At 45.7% G+C, this 27,500-nt stretch overlaps 1 protein-coding gene across 2 annotated transcripts in view; it reads left to right on the forward strand.

Moving 5' to 3' along the window:
- rint1 (RAD50 interactor 1) overlaps nucleotides 1-27,500 on the forward strand; it is a 62,269-nt gene that overhangs the window by 28,218 nt on the left and 6,551 nt on the right. For both annotated transcript variants that reach the window (XM_038811599.1, XM_038811601.1), the window contains 3 exons: nucleotides 11,776-11,975; nucleotides 13,232-13,446; nucleotides 17,721-17,901. In XM_038811599.1, coding sequence (XP_038667527.1) covers nucleotides 11,776-11,975; nucleotides 13,232-13,446; nucleotides 17,721-17,901 — 596 coding nt within the window. The remainder of the gene's footprint in view (nucleotides 1-11,775; nucleotides 11,976-13,231; nucleotides 13,447-17,720; nucleotides 17,902-27,500) is intronic.

Below are 27,500 nucleotides of genomic sequence, written 5' to 3' on the forward strand. Positions count from 1 at the left end.
TAAATGCATCTATACTGTTTGCCTTAACCACTCTCTGTGATATTGAGTTCATGTCTCACCACTCTCCAGGTAAAGTTGTTTCTTCTGCATTCCCTATTTAAATTCTTGGCAACTATCTTTTATTGATGGTCTTTAGTTTTGCTCTTCCCTGCAATTGGAAATACCGTTTCTGTGTCTGCTTTGGCAAAACCTTTAAAGACCTTTCTTAGTTTGTCTCCCTCAGTCTTTTCTGTTCAAGGGAAAAATCTTTTCCTGAGAGGTGTGACCTTGTGTTTCTAATATTATCCTTGTAAATCTTTATTGCACCCTTCCCACTGTAACTATATCCTTTTTATGATGTGGCTGTCAGAACTATACACCAAGTTTCATTACACGTTTAGCAAACTTCTTTTCAGTTCTATTCCTCTGGAAATAAATTCTTGAGATTGGGTTATCTTTCTTCTGGCTTCATCCTGTGTCAGTACTTCAGTGATTTGGTACACAGTGAACCTTTGGCTCCTGAATCACATTAAAATTCTTCTTTTTACCACACTTTAGGAAGAATGTGAGGATGCAGAGAAGGTTTACCAGAATAGTTCCTGGGGTAATGGATTTTAGCCACAGGATGAGGTTGGAGAAGCTAGGTTTGTTCTCTTTGGCACAAAGGAGATTGAGAGCAAAGAGAAGATGCTGGAAAATCTCAGCAGGTCTGGCAGCATCTGTAGGGAGAGAAAAGAGCTAACGTTTCGAGTCCGGATGACTCTTTGTCAAAGCTCAGCTTTGTGGGACTGTACTTTCTACCTTCCACTGCTGTGAATAGCAACACTGCATCTCACAATAAGCTAACTAATTATTTTCCCAATTATCCCTTGACTCAGCATGCTGTGACCGTGATAGCAGACCTCTGCCTCGCAAGAAGATGTTTTGTGCCATAGTAATTGACTGTTAAGCATCACGTGATGCGACTCTGGCACCCCACTCTGGCATGGCAGTCTCTGCTGCATTTTCTGCTGAGGAAGACAGTGGGCTGAGAAGGTCACAATTCACTGGCCTTTTATTTTGTCTTGGAGCTTTAAGCCAGCTAAGATTTTTATTTTTGCTTGCCAGTGTTTCCCTTCCAATGCCCTCCCACTCAGCCTCCAGAGACCATGGCTGCCAGAAACTGTTTCCCAGATGTCTGTGACAATGTCCGCTATCTTCATATCTTGCTTGCAAGTGATCGTGTAATGGAGGTATGGATGTTTAGGAGATTATTAACTAACGACCAGTTCACCAGAATATCTTTGAATATACAGCTGTCAGCCATCTGATGAATATGGTCAAGTCAGCATAAATTTCATTGGCTTAGCAATGAGTGTATGACGATGGACCTATGAGTTGGTGACCTTGTCCTGCCAAGAGAACGTGTAAACTCTTCAGCTGTTTCTCCTGCCTAACATTTGTCGCACAGGTCTCTCCACTGTAGATGAGTGTGCTTGAGGATACAGGTTAGGTAGACTCATTCTTCACCTGATTGCTGTTTATCCTCACTTTCTTTTCTTTTAGAAAATATTTTATTGAGGCATTTATAATTTTAACAATTTAAAACATCAAATTTCAATAAAAACAAAACACAATAATATACCCAACAAACCCCACTCCGGGCACAAACCCCAGCCAACATGGCTTACACAAACAGTGCCACCATCCCCAACCACCTCCCATGCCACCCCCCCTCCCTGCTGACAACTTAATTTTTCTCAAAGAAATCGATGAACGGTTGCCACCTTCGAGCAAACCCCTGCAACAAACTCCTCAAGGCAAATTAAATTTTTTCAAGTCTGAGAAACCCTGCCATCTCGCTAATCCACACCCCCGACTTCGGGCGCTCCGAGTCCCTCCACCCTAGTAGGATCTGTCTCCAGGCCACCAGGGAGGCAAAGGCCAGGATGACGGCCGATCGAGCCGACCGAAGATCGCCACCTCTGGACTCGGCATCAACCTCATGACATCAGCAAACCCCTGCCAGAAACCCTTCAGCCTAGGACATGCCCAAAATATATGGACATGGTTCGCAGGTGCCCCCCGGACAGTGCCCACACCTATCCTCTAGTTACCCAAAGAACCTGCTCATCCTAGCCACAGTCATGTGTGCCCTGTGGACTACGTTAAATTGTATCAGCCTGAGCCTGGTGCACAACAAGGATGCATTAACTCTCCTCAGGGCCTCCTCCCATAATCCGGTCTCCAACTCCCTCCCAGCTCTTCTTCCCATTTTCTCTTCACCTCCTCTATTGGGGCCCCCTCCCACTCCATCAGTTCCTTATAGATCTCTGAGACCTTCCCCTCTCCTGCTCCTGTTCTCGACACCACCTTATCCTGTAGCACCTGGGCGGCAGGTACGGGAAGGTTGAAACTGCCTCCGCACAAAATCCCTCACCTGCAGATACGGAACCAATTTCCACCTGGCAACTCAGACTCCTCCTTCAGGCTCAGGAAACCCTCATCAATAAATTGATCCTCAAATCTCTTGATCCCTGCCCGCATCCACCCCCAAAACCCCCTGTCCAGCCCCCCCGGAGCGAACTGGTGATTACCACATATCGGCGCCACACCGATGCCCCCTCTAATCCCAAATGCTGTCTCCACTGTCCCCATACCCTCAGGGCTGCCACTGCTACCGGGCTTGTGGAGTACTGAGCTGGCGAGAACGGCAGAGGTGCCATCAGTAGTGCCCCCATTTGCCTCAGTTTCGTACTCAGCTTGGAGATAATAACTACAGCTTTTGTGACCAATGAGTTGATTTCAGCATCAAACGACAGATTGCAGGTGATTGTGGAGGCTAGATTTGTGAAACGTACCAACCACCTCCTTTATCGCAATGTCTGGTGATATTTGCCAGTATGGCAACATCCTGGACCATGACCTTCACCTTGTTCTGATGGTATAACTAATTTTTTTTACAGGTGCGGGATAGTGACCTTATGCATTAGAATATTATGTAGCATTTTATTGAAGACAGTTTGGAAATCTAGATAGATGACATCCACTATGTTATCCATGGCCATTCCTGTTAGCTCTAATGAAGATCAGTACTTTACTACTTTATCACTAAAGTAGTTACTGTTGAATGTTGGTTTGGAAAGTAAAAATAACTTTCAGATCTCAATTTCATGTTTTCTTTGGAAAGGTATAATCCACCCATTCTAGCATGAACTTTGCTCAACTCATTTAATTCTTGGCTGCAATGTTTCTCCCTATCCAACAAAGATAATTAGGGGAAAATGTAGAATACTTATTTAACTTTACTCATCTTTGTTTCTTTTACTTTGGTGAACATGAAAAGAAAAATACATGCAGAATACTCAACTCAACTTTTATCACTAATATGTTTTTAAAGTATATTTTTATTAAGGCATTTGTATAAACAGTAAATACAAACAAAAACAAGAGCAAGAACAAACAGGACCATCATAATGAATAACCAGTTAACGAACACCCCAGACCCCTGCCATTACCCCCCCCCCCCCCCCCCCCCCCCATCCTGCCTTCCTGTTCCCACATCCCCCACTGACACCTCAATTCTCCTTGAAGAAGTCGATGATCGGTTTCCACCTCCAGGCAGACCCATCGACTGTCCCTATTAAGACAAACTCGACTTTCTCCAACTTTAGAAACTTTGCCAGCTCACTCACCCGGTTTTGGTGGCTCCGGGTCCCTCCACTCCAGAAAAATCCATCTCCGAGCTACCAGGGAGGTAAAGGCCAGAACATTGGCCTCTCTTTCCCCCCTGGACTCCCTCCCGATACTCCGAATGTTGCCACTTCTGGACTCAGGACCACCTTCACCCTCAACACCTCGGACATTACGTCCGTGAACCCCTGCCAGAACCCCTTCAGTTTCGGACATGCCCAAAACATGTGAACTTGGTTTGCGAACTATGTGCACCGCCGACACCTGTCCTCTACCCCCTCAAAAGACCTGCTCATCTTAGCCACTGTCATGTGCACCTTATGAACTATCTTAAACTGGATAAAGCTGAGCCTTGCACATGACGAAGACGTATCCACTCTCTTCAGGGCCTCCCATTTCTGCTTAACTTCCTTTATTGGGGCTCCCTCCCAGTCCATTAGCCTCTGATAGATCTCGGATACCTTAACTTTACCCACTCCTTCCCTTGAGAGCACCTTCTGCAATCTCAAAGGTGGCAAACCGGGAAAGGACAGCACCTGCTTCCTCACAAAGGACCTGTAAGTATCTAAACCCGTTCCCGCTGGGCGCTCATCTTCTTCCTCCCCATCCCCACTTCTGCGCTAACCACCTGGCCACCTCCCACTGTGTTCCCATTAGCTAGCCCGCATGGCAGTCCTGCCTGAGGCTACTAAGCCCCCTACCCCCCCCACTGATTCCCCTCCCCTCCCGCTCGCATATCTTCATGTAGCAAACAACAAGAAAACAAGAAAAAAGGTGCACTCACCGTTGACATTCCCCAAGTATGCTGCCACCAAACCCAAAACATCTCGAGGGAGAAAATTTCTCCGATAAACGAAAAAGACAGAAAAAGCAGATTTCTCCTCACACCTCCTTCACAGTTCAATGTCCTCCTCCTCCTGTCAGTCCATTGTCTCTCAAAAATCCCATCACCTCCTTTGGCGTCCTGAAATAATGTCCTTGGCTGTTAAGTCACCCAGAGATGGACCGGGTACAGCATCCCAAACTTCAGCCCCTTTTTAAAGAGGGCAGCCTTCACACCATTGAATCGGCTCTCACCTTCGCCAGGTCTGCACCCAGGTTCTGGCACACCCGAAGTTTTGTTCCCTTCCCGGGTACACTTCCTCGTCTGCCCCTCCCATCTCAATGTCTTCTCCTTATCCAGGCATTGGTGGAGACACACCACTTATGCCCTCGGTGGTTCTTCCACCTCAGCTCCCTGTGCACTCAGTCAACCTCCAGGGGCCAGTCAAAGGCCCCCCTCCTCCATCAACTTCTCCAGCATCTTGGCTACAAAAGAACCAGTGTCCGCTCCCTCGATGCCATCAGGCATCTCCACAATTCTTAAATTTTGTCTCCGGGATCGATTCTCCAGGTCCTCCGACTTCTCCTTTAACCGCTTGAGTCTTTCGCATCACACCTATTTCGGCCATCAACAAAGCGAGCTGGTGCTCGTGCTCCCTCACCACCTCCTCCACTTTCTGAATAGCCTGGACCTGGGACTCCAGCCTCTGTTGCACGTGGGTAGTTCCCTCTTTAATGGTTCCACAGCCTTGACTAAGTCTTCCTGGACTTCCCTCCACAGCCGGTTGAACTTCTCATCTAAGAAGTCCACCAGCTGCTCCGTTGGCCACTGGACAGGCAAGCCTGGCCCTTTACCCTCCACCACCTTGCCCTGTGGCGCATGAAGATTCTCTTGCTCCAACTGCTCCTTTCTTTTCGCCCCACTTCTGGTCCATGGGTCCGTCCACCAGCCCCACCAGTGGAGTTTAACTTTCTTCGGTGTTACCCCTGTACCTTTTTCACTGAAACATCCAGTCAAGCGGGGAAAAGGTCCGAAAAAGCTGCCTTGAGCGGGAGCTGCCAAATGTGCGACCACTTACTCCATGGCCGGCACTGGAAGTCTCCATCATAATAAGCTAGCGGGTTTTTTTCATATCCTGCAGTAAGTTCTGCATATTCCATTATTTAATTTTTTTTCCCCAATGAAGGGGCAATTTAGCATCGCCAATCCACCTAATCTGCACATCTTTGGGTTTTGGGGGTGAAACCCACGCAGACATGGGGAGAATGTGCAAACTCCACACGGACAGTGACCTAGGGCCAGGATTCGAACCCGTGTCCTCAGCGCCACAGTCCCAGTGCTATCCACTGCGCCACATGCTGCCCCATTCATAATTTGTTTTTAAATTGTTCTATAGCTTGAGGGTAATTCGGGCAGTCACACTTATTGCCCATCCCTAGCTGCCCTGAAAAGTTGGTGATGGGACTTCTTGATCATCTGCAAGCTGATCTTGATGACCATACAATGGTGTTAGGTTGGGAATTCAAGGATTTTGACAGTGTGTAAATGAAGGAACCAGTGATAAATGTTAGAGTCCGGATTGTGTGTGACTTGGAGAAGATAGTTTAGCAGTTACATTGCTGCTCTTGTTCTTCTTTGTGGCAGAGATTGTAGGACAGCAAAGTGGTGGCAGGGTTGTACATTGAATTTGGTGGCGGGATGCCACTCAAGGATACTGCTCTATTCTAGATGTTAAGTTTTGTGCAAGTTCTGGCAGCATCTGTCCAGGTGAGTGTTTGGCATTCTGTCATGTTGCAGACCTTGCCACGGTGTTGATATGACTAGACCAGTTCAACTTATGAGAAATGAATGTTGGGGTGGGGGCTTGGCAATCATGGTGCTGTTGAAGGTCACAGGAAGCTAAATAAATCTCTTTGTGCTGAAATCATTTTGGGTAGCTTGAATTTTCTCTGCCATTTATCAGCTGAGCCTGGATATTACCCAGGTCATGCTTCAGGGCTGGGTGGTTGCTGGAAGGAATTGTGAATACAGTTGAGCATTGTAGAATTTTCTATGAACAGCCTCATTCCTGACCTCGTGACAGGAAAGGTCGTTGGTGATGCAGCTGGTTATAGTTGGGTTATGAAGACTGCTCTGAGGCAGTCCTAGGGTTCCAGAGATTGGTCTCCAGTAATCATGACCGTTTTCCTTTATGTCACATATAAATCCAGGCACTAAAGGATGACTGACTCTCTCTGATTTTAGTTATTTGCGTGGTGTCTTGATGTGGGCAGTTACTCCTTTCTCCCCTCTGCATTTAGCTCCTGTGTCCATGCTGGGTCAAGGCTATGATTCTGCACCTCAGTGGTTCTGCCAAAACTAAACCAAGTATCAGAAATAAGGCTATTTATAAGGGTCTGTTGGGCTGGATCGGATATATCTGACATCTTTCCGTGTTAGTGGACAGCTCCCGTTGACATAATTGCACTAGAATTTATTCGTTAGTTTTGTTTTCCATGGTTACAGTGCTATAGTTACGATGTTGTCAGGGCCTATATTGTACTCAACTACTTTTCAATGTTGCATGGTGTAAATAGCTGAACATGGATGAATGCAATGTCTGGATGATGTTGATTAGGCTGATTGGGTGGCACAGTGGTTAGTACTGCTGCCTCACAGCACCAGTGACCTGGTTCGATTCCGGCCATAGGTAACTGTCTGTGGAGTCTGCACATTCTTCCCGTGTCTATGTAGGTTCCCCCCGGGTGCTCTGGTTTCCTCCCACAGTCCAAAGATGTGCAGGATAGGTGGATTGACCATGCTAAATTGCCCCTCTTGTCCAATGTTTGCAGATTAGGTAGATGGGCCATGATCAATGCATGGGGCTGCGGGGTTAGGATGGGGGAGTGGGCCTCGGTAGAGTGCTCTTTTAGAGGATCGGTGCAGAATCGATGGGCTGAATAGCCTCTTTCTGCACTGTAGGGATTCTGTGGATTCTCCACTTGGTTGAGGTAGCTTGCACACTTCAAGCTTGCAGATCTCATGTCTTGTACTTGCACTGTGCTGCACCATGGCTAAGGATTGGGATATTCATGGAGCTTCCTTCCCAGTTGTTTATCTTTTATCTGCCACCAATAACTGGCAGAATGGAAGAACTTTGTTATGATCTGTTGATCTTGAGATCTATAACTTTGCCAACAGTCTTTGGTCTTTAAATAAACAGGTAGCCATTCTGTAGTCTCATTAGGTTTTTGTTCATTCTAAGTGCTGCTGTTCTGGCATAACATTCAATGCTTTCCATTGAATTAAAATAGAAAGAATTGCATTTATATAGCACTTTTTATGACCACTGGATGTTTCAAGGCACTTTGCAGCCAATGAAGTTCAAACACTGTTGTAATGTAGAAAAAGCAACAGCCAATATGTGTACAACAAATTCCCACTAACAGCAATGGGATAATGACCAGTTAATCTATTTTTGTGATGTTGATTGAGGGATGGATGTTGGCCAGGACACAGGGATAACTCCTCTGCTCTTCTTTGAACTCGTGGTCTACTGGCTTGATGGTGATGAAGGTATGAGAGATGCATTGAACCATGAGATTGCAGTGATACACAATTTTGCTGCTTTTGGCCCACAGAACCTAGTTTTCCCGGTTTGTGACTGCTTTTCACTCCCATTTAGCATATCAGCGGTGCTGCACTACACAATGGAGGCTGTCCTCACTGTGAAAGTGAGACTTTGTCGTCATAAATACAGTGTAATGGTCAATCCTACCAATGTGGTCAGATGTGTCTACAGTAGATAGATTGATCAGAATGAGGTCAAGCATTTTGTTGCATCACTTTAGTTCGAAACTGTTACAAATTAAATGTTTAAAAAAAATTAAAACAGTGCAGCAATCTCTAGTTATATAGCACCTTTCACATAATAAAACAGCCCAAAAAAAAGTTCATCTGAGAAGTGTGATAAAGCAAATGAGTCACATATGGCCAAAAGCTTGCTTAAGGAGGTATCTCTCGGTGTTTTTAAATAGAAAAGGGAGGTTTGGAGAGTGAATTCCAGAGATTAGAGTCTAAGCGATCGAAGGCAAGGCTACTATCAGTGGAGCAGTTTGAATTGGGGATGTTCAAGAGACCTGAGTTCTTTCAGGATTGGCCACGTGTTGGAAATTAGCGATGGGGCAGGTCGAGACCATGCAGGGAGTTGAAAACAAGAATGAAAATTTTAAAATTAAGCTGTTGCTTAAATGGGAACCAACATAGGTCCGTGAGTAATGGCATGATGGAATGGGGTTTGCTGCAGGTAAGGACATGGGCAGCAGATTTCTGGGTGACCTCCAGTTTATGGAGGGTCAAACGTGTGAGGATGGCCAATAGCGCATTAGAATAGTCTAATCTTGATACTACAAAGGCGTATGCATCGGTGTTTCAAAAGCAAACAAACTGAGGCAGGGACTTTGTTGGAGAATATTTTGAAGTTGGAAGTGGGCATGCTTAGTGATGGCACACATACAGGTTTGGGAGCTCATCTTGGGGTAACATTTGACACCAAGGATTTTGAACATTGGCTTCAGTCTTCCTAATATTTAATTGGAGGAAATTTATGGATAGTCAAGCAGTTTTATAATTTGGTAACAATGGAGTTGTCCAGAGAAGTGGTGGAGAGGTGAAGCTTATTTGAAAACTAACAGGTGGTGTCACTAACGTACAACATTTAGATTAAAAATGGGAGGAGGTCAATGATTGATCCTTGGAGTCTAGGAGGTGCCGCTGCAGAAGCATTGTCGAAAAACTTTTTCAGATTATTCAAGGCTATGATTAGATAGATAAGAATTGAACTAGTCAAGTGCAGTCCCATTAACCTGGATTATGGTGGAGAAGCATTGGAGAGGATGGTATGGTCAATCATATCAAAGGTACAGACAGAAAGAGTAGGGATAGTTTACCATTGTCATAGTCACATCCCCGACTGAGTATTGCAGACTGGCACATTCCAAAGCCCAGGACTACATGTTGAGGGCTACACGAAAGCTTGGGGCAGCCGCCACAGAGGCGCAATGGAAAAAGATCGCTGTGTGAGATTTTTCAAGCCAATAGAGCCTGAGGGGCTGGAAATTGTATGAACCCTTCAGACAGTGTGACTCACATTGAATGTATACGGTGAATATTACATGATGTGGAGATGCCGGCGTTGGACTGGGGTGAGCACAGTAAGAAGTCTTACAACACCAGGTTAACACCTCGTACGAACGGGATATGGCGCTCGACTCATTGATCGACAGTTCCACCGCGCCACAGCAAACAACCGCACCGACCTCCTCAGAAGACAAACACGGGACACCACTGACAGAGTACCCTTCGTCGTCCAGTACTTTCCTGGGGCGGAGAAACTACGACATCTTCTTCGCAGCCTCCAACACATCATCAGCGAGGATGGACATCTTGCCAAGGTCATCCCCACACCCCCACTACTGGCCTTCAAACAACCGCGCAACCTCAAACAAACCATTGTTTGCAGCAAATTACCCAGCCTTCAGAACAGCAACCACAACACCACAAAACCCTGCCAGGGTAATCTCTGCAAGACATGCCAGATCATCGACATGGACACCACCATTACACGTGGAAACACCACCCACCAGGTACGCGGCGCATACTCGTGCGACTCGACCAATGTAGTCTACCTCATACGCTGCAGGAAAGGATGTCCCGAAGCGTGGTACATTGGCGAGACCATGCAGACACTGCGACAACGAATAAACGGGCATCGTGCGACTATCAACAGGCAGGACTGTTCCCTTCCAGTTGGGGAACACTTCAGCAGTCAAGGACATTCAGCCTCTGATCTCCGGGTCAGCATTCTACAAGGAGGCCTTCAGGAGACGCGACAACGCAAAATTGCTGAGCAAAAACTTATAGCTAAGTTCCGCACGCATGAATGCGGACTCAACCGGGATCTGGGATTCATGTCGCATTACATTCGGCCCCCACCAACAAGCCTGGACTTGCAGAGGCCTACCGACTGAACTGGCTTGGGACAATTCACACCTCTTTAACCTGGAGTTACCTCTCTCTCTGCATCTTTGATGATTTGATTGCCTGCAGGTGCTCGCATTCCGGGGCATCTCTGACTGTGTCTATATTAAAGTCCAACAGGTTTGTTTCAAACACGAGCTTTCGGAGCACGGCTCCTTCTTCAGGTAAGACTTCTTACTGTGCTCACCCCAGTCCAACGCCGGCATCTCCACATTGTGTCTATATAAACATTTCTGGAACAAGCCTTTCCATTCACCTGAAGAAGGAGCCGTGCTCCGAAAGCTCGTGTTTGAAACAAACCTGTTGGACTTTAACCTGGTGTTGTAAGACTTCTTACTGTGAATATTACATGCATCGCAATTTTTGTTTTTTTAAAATAAATTTGGAGTACCCAATTATTTTTTTCCAATTCAGGGGCAATTTAGAGTGACCAATTCTCCTACCCTGCACATTTTGTGTTGTGGGGGTAAGATATGGGGAGAATGTGCAAACTCCACACGGTCAGTGATCTGGGACTGGGATTGAACCCAGGTCCTCTGTGCCGTGAGGCAGCCGTGCTAACCACTGCTCCACCTGCCGCCCTTCATCACAATTGTTTTGAAGCACCTCAAAGTGCAACATGATCTATGTAAAAAAAAACTTGAATATTATTGCACTTTGTGTGATGGCCATTTTGAAATGTTTGTAATGTTCTTTCAGATAATTTATGAATAAAGTATATTTTTGAGGGAATGAAATTGTCAGTCATTTAGGATGTCAGAAAGATTATGTTTAAGGAAGATGGTATTTATGGGATGAAGTGCCTTCTGTATTTGACCCAGTAAGAAGTCTTACAACACCAGGTTAAAGTCCAACATGTTTGTTTCAAACACTAGCTTTTGGCGCACTGCTCCTTCCTCACCTAAGGAAGGAGCAGTGCTCCGAAAGCTAGTGTTTGAAACAAACATGTTGGACTTTAACCTGGTGTTGTAAGACTTCTTACTGTGCTCACCCCAGTCCAACACCGGATCTCCACATCATGTATTTGACCCAGTCACTAAAGCTAATATTGCCATCAGAAATCATTATTGGTTTGAATGTTTTGCATTTCTCTGGTTGTTCTTTTTTCTTTCAATGCATGTTCTTCGGCTTGAAGTTGACTTTTATAAACAAGGGAAATATTGTAAGTTTGTTAAAAGCAAAAGAGCCGCATTGCAGAAATCTTTTTGTGTGCATAATATTTGTTTTTCTACTTCAATTTGTGAACTACTGCACAAATTAGATTTTTATGTTTATCTTAACAGACCGGTACAAGGGCCTTCCTACAGCAGCTCGAAAACTGCAGTTTTTGGAACTACAGAAAGAGCTGATTGATGATTTCAGGATTCGTCTCACTCAAGTAATGAAGGAAGAGACCCGTTCTCCTCTAGGATGCCGTTACTGTGCCATTCTGAATGCTGTCAACTACATAGCAGCAGTGTTAGCAGATTGGGCAGACAATGTGGTAAGAACATTCATACCTCTACTGTAGTGGTTATGGAATTCTTGTTTTAAATGTTTTTTTAAAATTTAAAGTTCCCAATTGGACAGCACAGTGGCACAGTGGTTAGGATTGTTGCCTCATGGTGCCGTGGTCCCAGGTTCGATCCTGGCTCTGGGTCACTGTCCATGTGGAGTTTGCACATTCTCCCCATGTTTGTGTGGGTTTCACCCCCACAACCCAAAAAGATATGCAGGGTAGGTGGATTGGCCACGCTAAATTGCCCCTTAATTAGAAAAAATGAATTGGGTACTCTAAATTTATATTTTAAAAAAGTTTCCAATTTTTATTTCAAATTAAGGGGCAATTTAGCGTGGCCAATTCACCGACCTTCCGCATATTTGGGTTGTGGGGGTGAGACCCGCGCAGACATGGGGAGAATGTGCAAACTCCACACAGACAGTGACCTGGGGCTGGGATCAAACCCCGGTCCTTGGCGCCGTGAGGCTGCTAACCATTACGCCACTGTACCGCACTTGAAATTCTTGTTTTTGATGGCAAGAAGGAATACATCTGTTTTAAAATAACTATGTACGTTTAAATATCTCTGCCAATAGAGTAATGTGGACAAGAGTAGGCTGCCTTAGTTTTATGGCCTTAAGTGAAAGGCTTCTGATTATATAATGCCCCATTGCATCTTATTGAACCTTTCAAAATGCTTCACAAACAGTTAATTACTTTGAGCAGTAAACATGACTGTTGTTTTGCAAACAGCATGATGTTGTTGTGCATGGTAGTGATTGCTAACAAGAATTGACCAGAAATCTTTAACTATCAGAATGGGTGGACAAGACTTTGGTTAAACACTAATTTGATAGAATATTCCCTTTAAAATGCTAAAATTCCAATACTATCAGGCTCGATTGTGCACCAAATGTTACTGGTACAGTACAATACTTCAAATGTTATGTTTTGTTAATCAGTGAAAACAATTGAAAGAAGTTTATGGTGCAATTTAGTGACAGTTGAATAGCACTCAGCATTTCAAATCAGTAACCAAAGGCTGTTGTGAAGCTATGTTAATAATATAATTAATATTGTGAATTGTTTAACTTTATGGAAAATAATTAAATGCAGCACAGCGATGGAGGGGCAGTGAGTATTAAATATTGGGACTACAGCTGACATTTTAGTAATTAAGAGGAATAAGGTGCATGCTTATGAAATTGAGTCAAAGAGTGATTCTTCCAAGCTTAGAAATGTAATTCCCTTTTGTGTAGTTCTTCTTGCAGCTTCAGCAAGCAGCACTTGAGGTTTGTGGAGCAAGGAAAACCATGACTGAGTTACAGCTCGGCCAGCTGGCCTCTCTTGAAAGCTCTGTCTTTGATAATATGATTGATTTGCTAGAACGCCTGCGATACGACATGTTGACACGGCAAGTAGAGCATGTCTTTAGAGAAGTGAAGGACAAAGCAAAACCTTACAAGAAGGAAAGGTGAATATTTTGGAATTTGAGCAGCTGCTATATTTAATTTTTATGCATAACAGGGGAAATAAATATATCAATTAGTACAGCAAGATTTCAAGACTTGCATTGAATGTTAGTTAATTGATTACTATTAAACTCTGTGGCATCAATGGGGGGGGGGGGGGGAGAAAATTTTATTTTCAAAAAATGGTTTCTTTACCTGGATTGGGAGAAATAGTTAAGGTTTTTCTAATACCTTGAAATTTAAAAAACATCTTTCCAATTTGTTGCCGATTAAAGGAAACCAATATTATTTAGTTACAAAAACCCCAGAAGGATTGATTTTTTTTCAAAACCTCTGCAATTACATACAGTAAGAAGTCTGACAACACCAGGCTAAAGACCAACAGGTTTGTTTCGAATCAGTAGCTTTCGGAGCACTGCTCCTTACTGTGTACACCCCAGTCCAACACCGGCATCTCCACAGCCAAATCTGATTTTGGCTTTACCTGCCATCCATGTGTGCATGTTCTATCTGACGTCCCTACATTGTGTCTGGGAGTCACTGCAGAAGTCAACTAACTTAATCAAGACCAGAAATTAAATTTGGTGTATTTCTAAGTTTATATGCCTCTGGGTTGCACACTGATGTGCACTCATCTATTGAACCATTGGTAAAGTCCAATATTTGGCCCAGAATTTGGGATGCAAATAACGAGGCTCTCAGCATTTGGCATTGTAATGGAGGACTGGCCATGGTAAATTGCCCCTGGTGTCCAAAGACATTAGGAGGAGTTATTGGGTTAGGGGATGGGGTGGAAGTAAGTGGGTCGGTGCAGACTTGATGGGCCGAATGGCCTCCTTCTGTTCTATGTCTATGTCCATCTGCCTAATTTTTACCCACCCACTTAATCTATCAATATCCCGTTGCAGACTCTATCCTCCAGACAACTTGCATTCCCTACATCTCCTCTTATCATTAAATTTGGCTTCAGTAAAGTCAGTTTCTTCAACTGTCTTATTAATATAGATGGTAATTAGCAGAGACATTGATCCCTCTGGCACTCCACTGGCTGCAGTTTATCTAGTTGAAAATTACCCATTTATCCCAATTCTCAGTCTCCTGACAGTTAGTCAATCCTTTATCCATGCTAAATTATCAACACCATAAGTTCTTATTTTGCATAGTAACCTTTTTATATGACACCTAATCAGTTGCCTTTAGGAAACCCAAATACACTACATCTCCAGGTTACCTTTATCCATCCTGCTTTTTACATCCTCAACGAATTCCTCAAAGAATTCTAATAAATTTGCCAAACATGATTTCCCTTTCACAAAACCATGTTGATTCTGCCTGATTGTGCTTGATTATATTATGATTTTCTAAATCTCCTGCTACAACTTCCTTAGGAATGAATTCTAGTATTTACCGAGTGAGAGATGTTAGGCTAACTGGCCTGTACTTTCCTGTTTTCTGTCTCCCACCATTCTTGAACAGAGCTTTCCAGATTCTAGGGAATTTAGAAAGATGCATCAATGCATCCACTATCTTTGCTGCCATGTAATTTACGATCCTAGGATTCAGGCCATCAGATCAAGTGGACTTGTAACCCTTCAGCCCCATTAGTTTTCCCAGTACCTTTTCTCAAGTTATCGTGATTATTTTAATTCCTCGTTCCCATTTGCTTCCGGATTTTCTATTATTTTGGGGATTTTTAAAATGTTTTCTACTGTGAAGGGAGACTAAATACTTGGTCAGAGTCTCTGCCATTTCATTGATTCCCAATATTAATACCCCAGTTTTGTCCTCTAAAGGACTAATACTTACTTTAGCTACTCTCTTTTGCTTTTTATATACTTGTAGAAAAGTTTACTGTTTGCTTTTGCATTTTTTGCTAATTCTCGCTCATACTCTAAATTTTCCCTTATTTTAGTTATCCGTTCCTAGTTTCTATAAACTTTCCAATCTTCTGGCCTACCACTAACCTTGGCAAAATTGTAAACCTCTTCTTTCAATTTTATAGCATTCTTCCTCAGTTAGCCACAGATGGTGCACCCTTCTCTATTGAGAGTTATGCATTATCTCCTCAAATGTCTGCCACTGCCTCTCTGCTATCTTACACTGTAATAGTTTTTCCAAGTCCTCTTTAACTAACTCTGTCCTCATAGTCTTCTGATTCTCTTTATTTAAGTTTAAGGCTCTAGTTTTATATCTACATTCTCATCCATCAAACTGAAAGTGAAATACTACCATGTTATGATCGTTCCTGCCCAGAGGATCATTTACTATGAGCATCATTAATTAATCCTGGCTTACTGCACATTGCCAGATTTTGCTTTGTGTGCATCATTTACATTTAATTTATATTCCTCGCTTTATACTTTCTGATTTGGACACTGTGGGATTCTCTCAGGCCGGGCCAGAGAATCCCTGCGACCGGCGCGAATCCCGCCAAGCCGTCCCGACGCCGGCATGCTGCTAAGAATTGGCACCATTGACACGGCGTCGTTTGGGGGTCTCTCTACGTGGCCGGCCCGCCGATTCTCAGGCCAGGATGGGCCGAGCGGCAGTCGTGGAAACGCAGAGTCCCGCTGGTGCCGTCCACACCTGCTCTCAGCCGGTGGGAACTCAACGTTGAAGGTTTTGGGGGGGGGGGGGGGGGGGGGGGGGGGTGTCTGACCTCGGGCTGGGGAGGGCCTCCGAAGTGGCCTGGCCACCAATCGGGGCCCACCTGTCTCCCGGTCTCCTTTCTTCAGCGCCGGCCCCAGTACTCCTGCGCCATGTTGCATCGGGGCCAGCGCGGACAAGGGAGACACAGTGCATGCGCGAAGATCGTGCCGGTGGGACTGCGCATGCGCGGGTTCGTGCCGGATGCACTGCGCATGTGCGCCTCCCCCGGTGCCCGTTCCACGGCCGGATCAGCCGCTGGAGAGGCGTGAACCGCTCAAGCGCCAGACTGGCCCCCTGTAGGGGCCAGAATTGCTGATCCTGGGGCCGTGTTGACGCCATCAAGAAACGCAACGTCGTTTCCGACGCGTCAACATTTAGCCTCCGGTTCAGAGAATCCCGCCCTGTGTGTCTCAGAGAAGATTCTTCAATCCGATCGGTTGAAGAGCCTTTGTTGCTTTCCTTGCACACAGATGTCACAGATCCCCTTTGGATGTCTCTCTCCTGGGGAAGATACCAGTTTGGAGGAAATCTCTGTAGTCAAACCCACAAAATGTCTGTAGGTAGCTAACAGTGAGGTGAATGGCAAGCATCATTCCATTGCTGTTGACTGCAAAGTTCAGGCCATTAAATTTAATAAATTTAGAATGGCCAGTTGTGACATGAATTGATCAATTTCATGAATTTAAGCAATTTGGTTCACTTACTGAAGTTTTTTACCCAAAACTCTACAAACAACAAATTTTATTTGCAGCAAAAGGAGACCGGTACCAAGAATTTCCAAATGCAAATAAACGTTTGCAATGTTTATGATAAAAAGAGTGTAACTGAATGTGGTTTCATTGAACTGCTTCGGGATTTGCTCTGATAAATTTCTTAAATGACATGGCGGTGTTTAAAATTTAACACAGCCTCCAAGGAATGCAAAACGGTTATGGTACGTATGACCTGACTGGGGGCATTATTAATAATTTGAATCCAACTTTGAAGGATCACTGAATAATTGCTTTCCTGTGCAGCATTAAACGACGAGCAAGATCCACCAAGGATTCGATTAAAGCAAATTAGTTGTTGATTATAATGAGCCCATGTTGAATCATAATATTTAACATTGGTCAAAAAGCCGTTTACTGCAAGGTCACACCTTATTACATTTTATCTGGTTGAACAGAGCAGGACGTTTTACACTCGTAAACTCATCATTGGTAGGCACAAAAAAAGTTAAATGGAAGTAGTTTGCCAGTAGATATCATCATTTTTGAAAAGTCCTTATATAGAAATGAAACAAGTATTTTGTCTGGTTGTTTACCATTTTGTCGGGTAAAGTGTTCAGATTTTTCTACAAGATGTGCCATAACTACTTCTGTTGTGGCTGAAATAACTTGCTGATCCCAGAGGTGGTCAGGCCATACTGCCAATATTGCATGGTTTTTAAAAAATAAAATCACTGTTGTTTGCTTAGTTGGCGATGCATAACATTGCTGTAATTTTGCTTATAGTAACAATTCCTAATCATTAGCTCCATGATTTAATCTTGGCACATTCCATAAATTAGAATTGAAAATTCTTTGGATAATGTGTAGATGCAATAGTACTACAGGATCACTAATACAGGTTATTTATTTTACAGGTGGTTGTTTTTGCCGTCTCAGTCAGACCAAGCAGTGATGAGTCTGTCTAGCTCAGCTTGTTCAATGTTACTGACTCTTCGAGACCTATTGTTGCAATTGGAACAGGGACTCTGTCACTCGCTTTTCAAATCTTTTTGGCAAATGCTTTCTGAGAAACTGGACTTGTTCATCTACGAGGATGTAAGCTACCAACAAATTAAAACTTAGTCTTAATTGTTCTTTAAAATAATTACGATTTCTAGCTTGTTTGCGCTTGCTTGGAAGTTTTAACTGTTGCTAAATAAAATTTAGCCTATGATTTGGGATTTGAAAATAAGTTAAATGATTTATATATTTTCCATAAATATTTCCAAATCAGTAAAGCGGAGCCATTTCTGTGTTTCAAGAAATAATCGTCAAAAAATATTCAAACTATTGAATTTCATATAGAGTAATAGGTATGCATGCACTTCCCATCTGGTTTTGGATCAGTGTACTGGTACCTCAAATCTGGCTACCTGAGAACTGGTGGTCTCCTTAAATCTGAAATTATTTCCTGCACTCTATCAACCTAGCTCTGAAAAGTTCAGGGAATTGCTAAGTACGAATGGCTTCAGTCGTCTGATGTTTCCCATACTTCAGCGAACTTTGACCTTGCCCGATGCAGTGCAGGTGTAGCAGAGGCAGTTGAGCTCACCCAGGAAGAAAAGACTTGCAGAATCTAATGAGGTAGAACATTTAGCTATTTATTGTGCTCGGGTTCAGGACATATACTTATTCTTGTTACAGTACAGGGTACCTGTATTGCGTTTTGATGCCATTGAGGCCACTCATAGAAGCCCACAGGTTTACATTCAACAATTGCACTTGATTCCCAAAAGCCTTTAAGTTCAGTGGGCACTGGTTGCCTGCTTGCAGCTGGACCAGGTCAGTTCAAGTGGCGTTATTAAAAAGTACAGTACAGTCTGGAATGAATAAAAAACAAATTGTTTTCAGTTACACTACAGGACATTTTTATCATGTGGCTTTCCTGTGTTCCCTATTCCCTGAATTAAGGCATTCCGATTGAATGAAGGTGTTCAGATCGTTTTCCCAAAAATCAGCAAGCTCTGCAATCTGATACAGGCTTGGTCCTGAGGTTGCCAGATTTGAAGTACTCTACCTGAATAATGAATTGACCAAGCTACAAGTGCCAAAATATATAAAAATGCAGAACCTGTCTCCATTTTACAACTTTTATTTGGCGTGAAGGTTTTGTGTTGGGGGTTTATTCTCCATGTTAGCAAATAGGCCTAATCATATTTGTCTACTCTGTTCCTCTATCCCTTCAATCCCTTTTTGTTCATCCACCTATCAGAGCTAATCTTTAAAAAAAATAAATTTAGAGTACCCAATTATTTTTTCCAATTAAGGGGCAATTTAACGTGGCCAATCCATCTAACTTGCACATCTTTGGGTTGTGGGGGCGAAACCCACGCAGACACAGGGAGAATGTGCAAACTCCTCACACACACTGACCCAGGGCCGGGATTCGAACCCAGGTCCTCAGCGCCGTAGGCAGCAATGCTAACCACTGTGCCACCGTGCTGCCCTATCAGAGCTAATCTTGAATATTTACAATTTCTAAATTGACCACTAAACCTTGGAATGAATATAAGTTTCTCTTACTCACTTTTCTAAATCTCTTACACTTAACCTTGCATCCATGACGAATAAATAGTCTGCTTCTATCCATCTGTCTCATCCTTTCTTGGTTTATACTTTTACTATCATATTGCATATAATAAGGGTTACTTGGAAAAAGGCAGGACTCGGTGTGGCAAGCTGGCACATACACAGGGTTGAATGATGCAGTAACCATTCTGTGATTCTACAACCTGTGGTCTAACAAAAAGACTCTGTCTTTCAAGTCCATCTTTTCATTTACATTTTCTAATGTTAGGCACCATCCTAGTGAATCTGTGTTGCATGCTCTCTAAATCCTCAAGATTGTTCCAATGACATGGAACACAATACTGCACATGGTACATTAATTGAGGTCTTATTAAAACTATATATATATACTCATCCTTACCTCATAGCTAATATATTCTATGCGTCTTGCAATAAAACCTGATTCTATTAGCTCTTCCAAAGTTTTACCAACCAGAGACCTGCAAATCACCACTCCAAACTCCATTCCATGATGGGGTGTATCATATGACCGAGTTACCAGTACTTTTTCCATGAAATTGTATTCTTCTGGAGGCAACTGTCTCCACCTTTGCCCTAGTCTTGAATAAAAACTCTTTTTTTTCTCTCTCACCCTGGCTATTCCCCTGGTATGCACCTCATCTCTGATTCCTTAAATTAAAGGGATGCAAACTTCAAAAGATTTCAGGTATAGTCGTGCATCATCAGCTCTGGCCTGAGCATAAGCATTGTTGTGTCCTGCCCTTCCCTGCTTAAACTGCTCACTATTCCAGGTATCTTAGAATGTAAAGATAACCCTGGCTTCTTTTTCTGTACTGCAAACCAACTTCTTAAACCTCTTTCCGTTGTCTCATCCATCTTCTAAATGAGTGCAAGGAGCTCTTGGATATCTCTGTCACTAAGATCAAGACCATCCAATTCGCTGCCTCTTGCTGCTGCATTTCTTCCATTAGCCCACAGGCCAATCTTCCTCTAAAGTTGCCCTAGCCCTGAACTTAAATCATTCCCTAGTTTCCTCGGTTTTCTTATACCCTCCCTGAGACTCCCCCTCCCTTAATCCTATTCCCACTAAACTGCTGGCCACCTAACTGCTTCTGCATTCCCCCCCCCCCCCCCCCCCCCCCCCCCCCCCCCTCCTCAACTTAGGTCCATGTTACCTGATATTGTGAACAGTTCAGTCACTTCAGGTATTGTTCCTCACTTTATATCTGCCACCATCACCCCCTCTTATTAAAAAGCAATTCTTGGACTTCCGGTGGCGGCTATGAAGGAGTAAGTTGTACATTTGGTGGCTCCCGCTCGGGTCGGACTTTTGGACTTTTTCTCCCCGCCCAATTTTCTACTGGACTTGAATTGTAAAACTGATGACAGAGGCAATTGTGTACTGAATTCCTACATCGGTGCATTGAGAGAGGGACTAGAAGTGTCGTAAAGGCAGAAACAGAAAGACAGAGAAGGCTTGGGCTGAAGCTGCAACAGGAGACAGCATGGCGGAGAACCGGACCTCTGGTTTGTCAACCCAGCGGTCAACGGAGCATCTGATGCAAGTTATTCAGGAAGGCTTTGCTAAGCAGAAACAGGACTGCTTGGACCCAATAAAAGTCGATTGAGCGGCTGGAGCTTAGATTGGACATCCAAGATCAGGTGATCCAGAAGGTAGAGAAGGCACTGGCTGAGCGGCAGGAACATCAAACTGCGGTGGAATTGGAGGTGGGGATGCTGAGAGACCAGCAGAAGAAGCTCCTGGAGAAAGTGGAGGACCTAGAGAATAGGTCCCGCCGGCAGAACTTGAGAATCGTTGGGCTCCCGGAGGGGTCCGAAGGAGCGGACGCAGGGGCATACATCGCAGACATGTTTGAGAAGCTGCTGGGGGAAGGGGCATTCTCCCGGCCCTTGGAAGTGGACAGGGCTCACAGAGCGCTTGTGAGGAAGCCGCAAATGGGAGACCCCCCCCCCAAGGGCAATGATGGTGAGATTCCACAGGTACTCGGATAAGGAGCGCATTCTACAGTGGGCCAAGCTGACACGGAGCTGTAAGTGGGACAACAGTATCCTGCGGGTTTACCAATACCTGAGAGTGGAGGTGGCCAGGAGAAGAGCAGGCTTCAACCAGATTAGGTCGATCCTTCTTAAGAAAAAGGTGAAGTTCGGACTGTTGTATCCGGCCCTTCTCTGGGTCACGCACGAGGAACAGCACTTTTATTTTGAGTCGCCAGAGGACACGTTGGACTTCGTGAGAAGGAAAGGACTGATGGTGCACTGAGAACTTTTGAACTTTGCTGCAACGTTCATGTTTTTTTCTTTTTCTTTTTCTGTTCTTTTAAAAAAAGATGGGGGCCACCAAGCTAGCTGGGCGGGCTAGCTCACAGAAGCATAGTGGGGGGTGTGCATATGTTTGGTTTATTAAAGGGGTTGGGTTACAGAGTATTGTTACAAGGGGAGAGTGGGGGTAAATGTTATGCTGACAAGGGAGGGACTTGGGCTAAGGGACAGAGAGGAGGTTGGGGGCGGAGGCTTCCTGGGGGCGGGCCGGTGGAGGCGCAGAGCATGGGCTAGAGGCGGGCCCAAAAAGGGGATGACTGATTGGCGAAGGGGGGGGCAATGAGCCCCCTAACTAGGCGATGCCAATCTCAGACCATGCTCTGCACTGGGTTGACCTGCAGATTAGTAAAGACAGTAACCAGCGCCCACACTGGAGGTTAGATGTGGGACTTTTGGCTGACGAAGGGGTGTGTGAGCAGCTGAGGAAGTGTATTCAGAACTACCTGCAGGTCAATGGCACGGGGGGAATTTCAGCAGCGCTGGTCTGGGAAGCACTGAAGGCGGTGGTCAGAGGGGAGCTGATCTCGATACGGGCCCATAGGGAGAAGGTGGACAGGGCAGAGACGGACCGACTGGTATAGGAGATACTACAGATCGATAGGTATGGGGAGACCCCAGAGGCAGGGCTTTTAAGGGAACAGCGGAGGCTACAGGCGGAGTTTGGCTTGTTAACCACAGGGAAGGCGGTGGAGCAGCTGAGAAAGGCGAGGAGGGGTGATCTATGAGCATGGAGTAAAGGCCAGCAGAATTCTTGCACAGCAGCTTAAAAAGAGGGAGGCAGCCAGGGAGATAGAGAAAATAAATGATGGAGATGGGAACCTGGTTGGAGAATCAGCAGGGGTGAATAAGGCATTTAGGCATTTCTGCAGTAGGCTGTACAGGTCGGAACCCCCGGAGTGGATGAGGCACTTCTTGGAGGGGCTGAATTTCCCAAAGGTGGACAGGGAGCTGGTAGAACGGCTGGGGCCCCCGGTCGGGTTGGAAGAGATATTGGAGGGTCTGGCCATGCAGTCGGGTAAAGCCCCGGGGCCGGACGGGTACCCAGTGGAGTTCTATAAAAGGTTCTCTGGGATATTTTGGCCGGTGGTGATGAGGATGTTCAATGAGGCAAGGGAGAGAGGGGTTCTGCCCCCGACGATGTCACAGGCCACAATTTCGCTGATTCTGAAGCGGGACAAGAACCTGGAGCTGTGTGGGTCCTCCAGGCCGATACCTTTGTTGGTAGCACGGTAGCATTGTGGTTAGCACAATTGCTTCACAGCTCCAGGATCCCAGGTTCAATTCCCGGCTTGGGTCACTGTCTGTGCGGAGTCTGCCGATGGGCCGAATGGCCTCTTTCTGCACTGTAAATTCTACGAAATGAATGTGGATGCCATATTGCTGGCCAAAATTTTGTCCTCCAGGATTGAGGATTGTGTTCCGGATGTTATTGGGGAGCACCAGACGGGGTTTGTTAAGGGTAGGCAGTTGGTGGCCAATGTAAAAAGGTTGTTAAATGTGATCATGATGCCCCCGGAAGGTAGGGAGGTGGAGGTAGTGACTGCAATGGATGCAGAAAAGGCTTTTGATTGGGTAGAATGGGATTATCTGTGGGAGGTACTGGGATGGTTTGGATTTGGGCATGGCTTTATTGACTGGGTCAGGTTGCTGTATCTGGCTCCTGTGGCAGCACATGGACGAATAGGACAACATCGGACTATTTTGTACTGCACCGGGGGACAGGACAGGGATGCCCCTTCTCCCCACTGTTGTTCGCGCTAGCTATAGGGCCGTTGGCAATGGCTCTGAGAGCCTCAAGGGACTGGTCCGGGGGGGGGGGGGGGGGGTATGGAGCACAGAGTCTCGCTTTATGCAGACGACCTGCTTCTGTATGTATCGGACCCAATTGAGGGGATGGAAGGAATCATGAGGATTCTAGGGGAATTTGGCCGGTTTTCGGGGTATAAGCTGAATATGGGGAAAAGTGAGATTTTTGTGGTCCAGGTGAGGGGACAGGAGAGGTGATTGGGGGAGCTGGCGTTTAGATTAGTAGGGGGAAGCTTTAGGTACCTAGGCATTCAAGTGGCGCGGGAATGGGACCTGCTGCATAAACTAAATCTGGCCCGACTAGTAGACCAAATGAAGGACGCTTTTCGGAGGTGGGATGCGCTTCCGTTGTCACTGGCTGGAAGGGTGCAGACGGTGAAGTTGACTGTCCTCCCGAGATTCCCGTTTGTGTTTCAAAGTCTCCCCATCTTTATTTCACGGTCCTTTTTTAAATGGGTCAACAAAGTGATCACTGGCTTCGTTTGGGCAGGCAAGACCCCACGAGTAAGGAAGGTAATGCTTGAGTGGAGTTGGGGAGAGGGCGGGCTGGCGCTGCCAAATTTTAGTAACTATCACTGGGCGGCGAATATAGCCATGATCAGGAAGTGGGTGGTGGGGGAGGAGTCGGCATGGGAGCGTGTGGAGGCGGCTTCATGCAAGGGCACCAGTCTGGGGCGTTGGTAACTGCGCCTCTGCCGTTCCCGCCGGCACGGTACTCCACCAGCCCCATGGTGGTGGCGGCCCTGAGAGTCTGGGGGCAATGGAGGAGACATGCGGGAGCAGAGGGAGCATCGGTCTGGTCCCCAATCTGTAATAATCACCGGTTTGCCCCGGGAAGTATGGATGGGGGGTTCCGGATATGGAGAAGAGCAGGGATTGAGAGGATGGGGGACATGTTTAGAGGGGAGCTTTCCGGGTTTGAGGGCGCTGGTGGAGAAGTTTGGGTTGGCGAGGGGAAACAAATTCAGGCATCTGCAGGTGCGGGACTTCCTACGTGAACAGGTGTCAACCTTCTCACTCCTACCACTAATGGGGATTCAGGACAGGATAGTTTCCAGAGGGTGGGTAGGAGAAGGGAGCGTCTCTGACATTTACAAGGAACTTATGGGGTCAGAGGAGACGCAGACCGAGGAGCTGAAGCGCAAGTGGGAGGAGGAGCTGGGAGGAGAGATAGAGAATGGTCTATGGGTGGACGCGTTGAGTAGAGTCAACGCGTCGGCAACATGTGCCAGGCTCAGCCTGATACAATTCAAGGTCGTTCACTGGGCTCACATGACAGTGGCCCTGATGAGCAGATTCTTTGGTGTAGAAGACAGGTGTGCAAAGTGTGCGGGAGGACCAGCGAACCTTGTCCACATGTTCTGGACATGTCCGAAGCTTAGGGGATTTTGGCTGGGGTTTGCAGACGTCATGTCCACGGTGTTAAAAACAAGGGTGGCACTGAGTCCAGAGGTGGCGATTTTCAGGGTGTCGGAAGACCCGGGAATCCAGGAGGAGAGGCAGACGTTCTGGCCTTTGCTTCCCTGGTAGCCCGGAGACGGATACTATTAGCATGGAGGGACTCAAAGCCCCTGAAGTCAGAGACCTGGCTATCGGACATGGCTAGCTTTCTCTGTTTGGAAAAAATCAAGTTCGCCTTGAGAGGGTCAATGTTAGGGTTCGCCTGGAGGTGGCAACCATTCGTCGACTTCTTCGCAGAAAATTAATCGTCAGCAGAACGGGGGGTGGGGGGGTGGGTGGGGGGGGGGGGGTTAGTTTAGCTTAGAGTGGGGGTTAGTAAAGGTGGGACCTGTAAGGGAGGGGGACGGCTTTTGCACTATGTTTATAGTTTCATGTACATTGTTTATTTTGTTGTTATACCAAAAATACCTCAATAAAATGCTTATTAATAAAAAATAAATTCTTGACCCCAGCATCCTTGCAAACTACCATCTCGTCTCCAACTCCTCTTTCCCCACCAAATTCCTTGACTGTCACCCTCAACCCATAAGACCATAAGCCATAGGAGCAGAATTAGGCCACTCGGCCCATCGAGTCTGCTCCGCCTTTCAATCATGGCTGATATTGTCTCATCCCCATTCTCCTGCCTTCTCCCCATGACCCCTGATCCCCTTATTAATCAATAACCGAGCTATCTCTGTCTTAAAGACACTCAATAATTTAGCCTCCACAGTCTTCTGCGGCAAAGAGTTCCACGGATTCATCGCCCTCTGGCTGAAGAAATTTCTCCTCATTTCTGTTTTAAAGGATCATCCCTTTAGCCTGAGATGGTGTCCTCTGGTTCTAGTTTTTCCTACAAGTGGAAACATCCTCTCCACATCCACTCTATCCAGGCGTCGCAATATCCTGTAAGTTTCAATAAGATCCCCCCTCATCCTTCTAAACTCCAAGAGTTCAGACCCAGACCGTTCCTCATATGACAAGTTCTTCATTCCAGGGGTCATTCTTGTGAACCTCCTCTGGACCCTTTCCAAGGCCAGCACATCCTTCCTCCGATACAGGACCCAAAACTTCTCACAATACTCCAAATTGGGTCAGACCAGAGCCTTTGGGCAGCACGGTAGCACAAGTGGCTAGCACTGTGGCTTAACAGCACCAGGGTCCCAGGTTTGATTTCCCGCTGGGTCATTGTGCGGAGTCTGCACGTTCTCCCCATGTCTGCGTGGGTTTCCTCCGGGTGCTCTGGTTTCCTCCCACAGTCCAAGGACGTGCAGGTTAGTTGGATTGGCCATGCTAAATTGCCCTTGGTGTCCAAAAAAGTTAGGAGGGGTTATTGGATTATGGGGATAGGGTGAAAGCGAGGGCTTAAGTGGGTCGGTGCAGACTCGATGGACTGAATGGCCTCCTTCTGCACTGTTGAGGACCTGGTTCGATCTCAAGCCCTGGGTCACTGTTCATGTGGAGTTTGCACATTCTCCCTGTGTCTGCATGGGTCTCACCCCCATAACCCAAAATTATGCGGAGGGTAAGTAGATTGGCCATGCCAAATTGTCCCTTAATTTGAAACAAAAATTCTGTGTTGTATGTATGTTCATCTGACCCACCATCCATCTCCACCGTCTGTCCACTGTTGTCCTGTTGGGAGCGACTGTTCTCACTAATTTCTGTTCTCATCAATTTCTGGTCTTACCTATCTATTATAACCAATGTATCATTTATGGTGGCTTCTGCCTTATTCCTGCACCATTACCTCTACTGACTGCCTCAGGGATCTGTTCTTGGCTCCCTCCCATTTCCCATGTACATGCTGGCCCTGGCAGCATCATCTGCAATCACAGTGTCAGTTTGGACAGGTACTCTGATGACACACAGCTCTCCCTCACCACCATCCCTCCCTCTCTATTCTTCCATTGTTGCTAAATTATCAGATTGCTTACCGAACTTCTAGTACTAGATGACAAGAAATTTCCTTCAATAAAACATTGGGAATACTTAAACCATTCATTTTATTTCCTGCTCCAAATTCTGTTCCCTAGTTACTGAATCCATCCCTCTTCCTGACAACAGACTGAGACGAAAGGAGTCTGCTCACAATCTTGGTATTGTATTTGAGTCTAAGATGAGCTCCCAACATCCCTGTACGCCATCACTAACTTACAAAGGTTCCTTCGACAGCACCTTCTAAACCTGCCACCTCTACCACCTCAAAGACAAAGGACAGCAAATGCATGGTAACACCACTTGCAAGTTCCCCTCTAAGCCACACACCATCTGGACTTGGAACTATATCGCCGTTCCTTCACTGTTGCTGGGTCAACATCTTGGAACTCCCTTCCTAACAGCACCTACAAATGGAGTGCAGCAGTTCAAGGCACCTCACCACCACCTTCTCGAGGGCTTTAGGTACAGGAATTAAATGCTGGCTGAGCACCACATAAAATAATTTTAAAAAACTACTGCCCCCTATTTCCACCTCCTTAACTTCACCCTTGTCTCAGTTCACCCGCTGCTGAAATCTTCTTTCATGCCTTTTATTCCAA

This window comes from Scyliorhinus canicula, chromosome 11 (assembly GCF_902713615.1).
Source record: "Scyliorhinus canicula chromosome 11, sScyCan1.1, whole genome shotgun sequence".
NCBI classification, from domain to species: domain Eukaryota; kingdom Metazoa; phylum Chordata; class Chondrichthyes; order Carcharhiniformes; family Scyliorhinidae; genus Scyliorhinus; species Scyliorhinus canicula.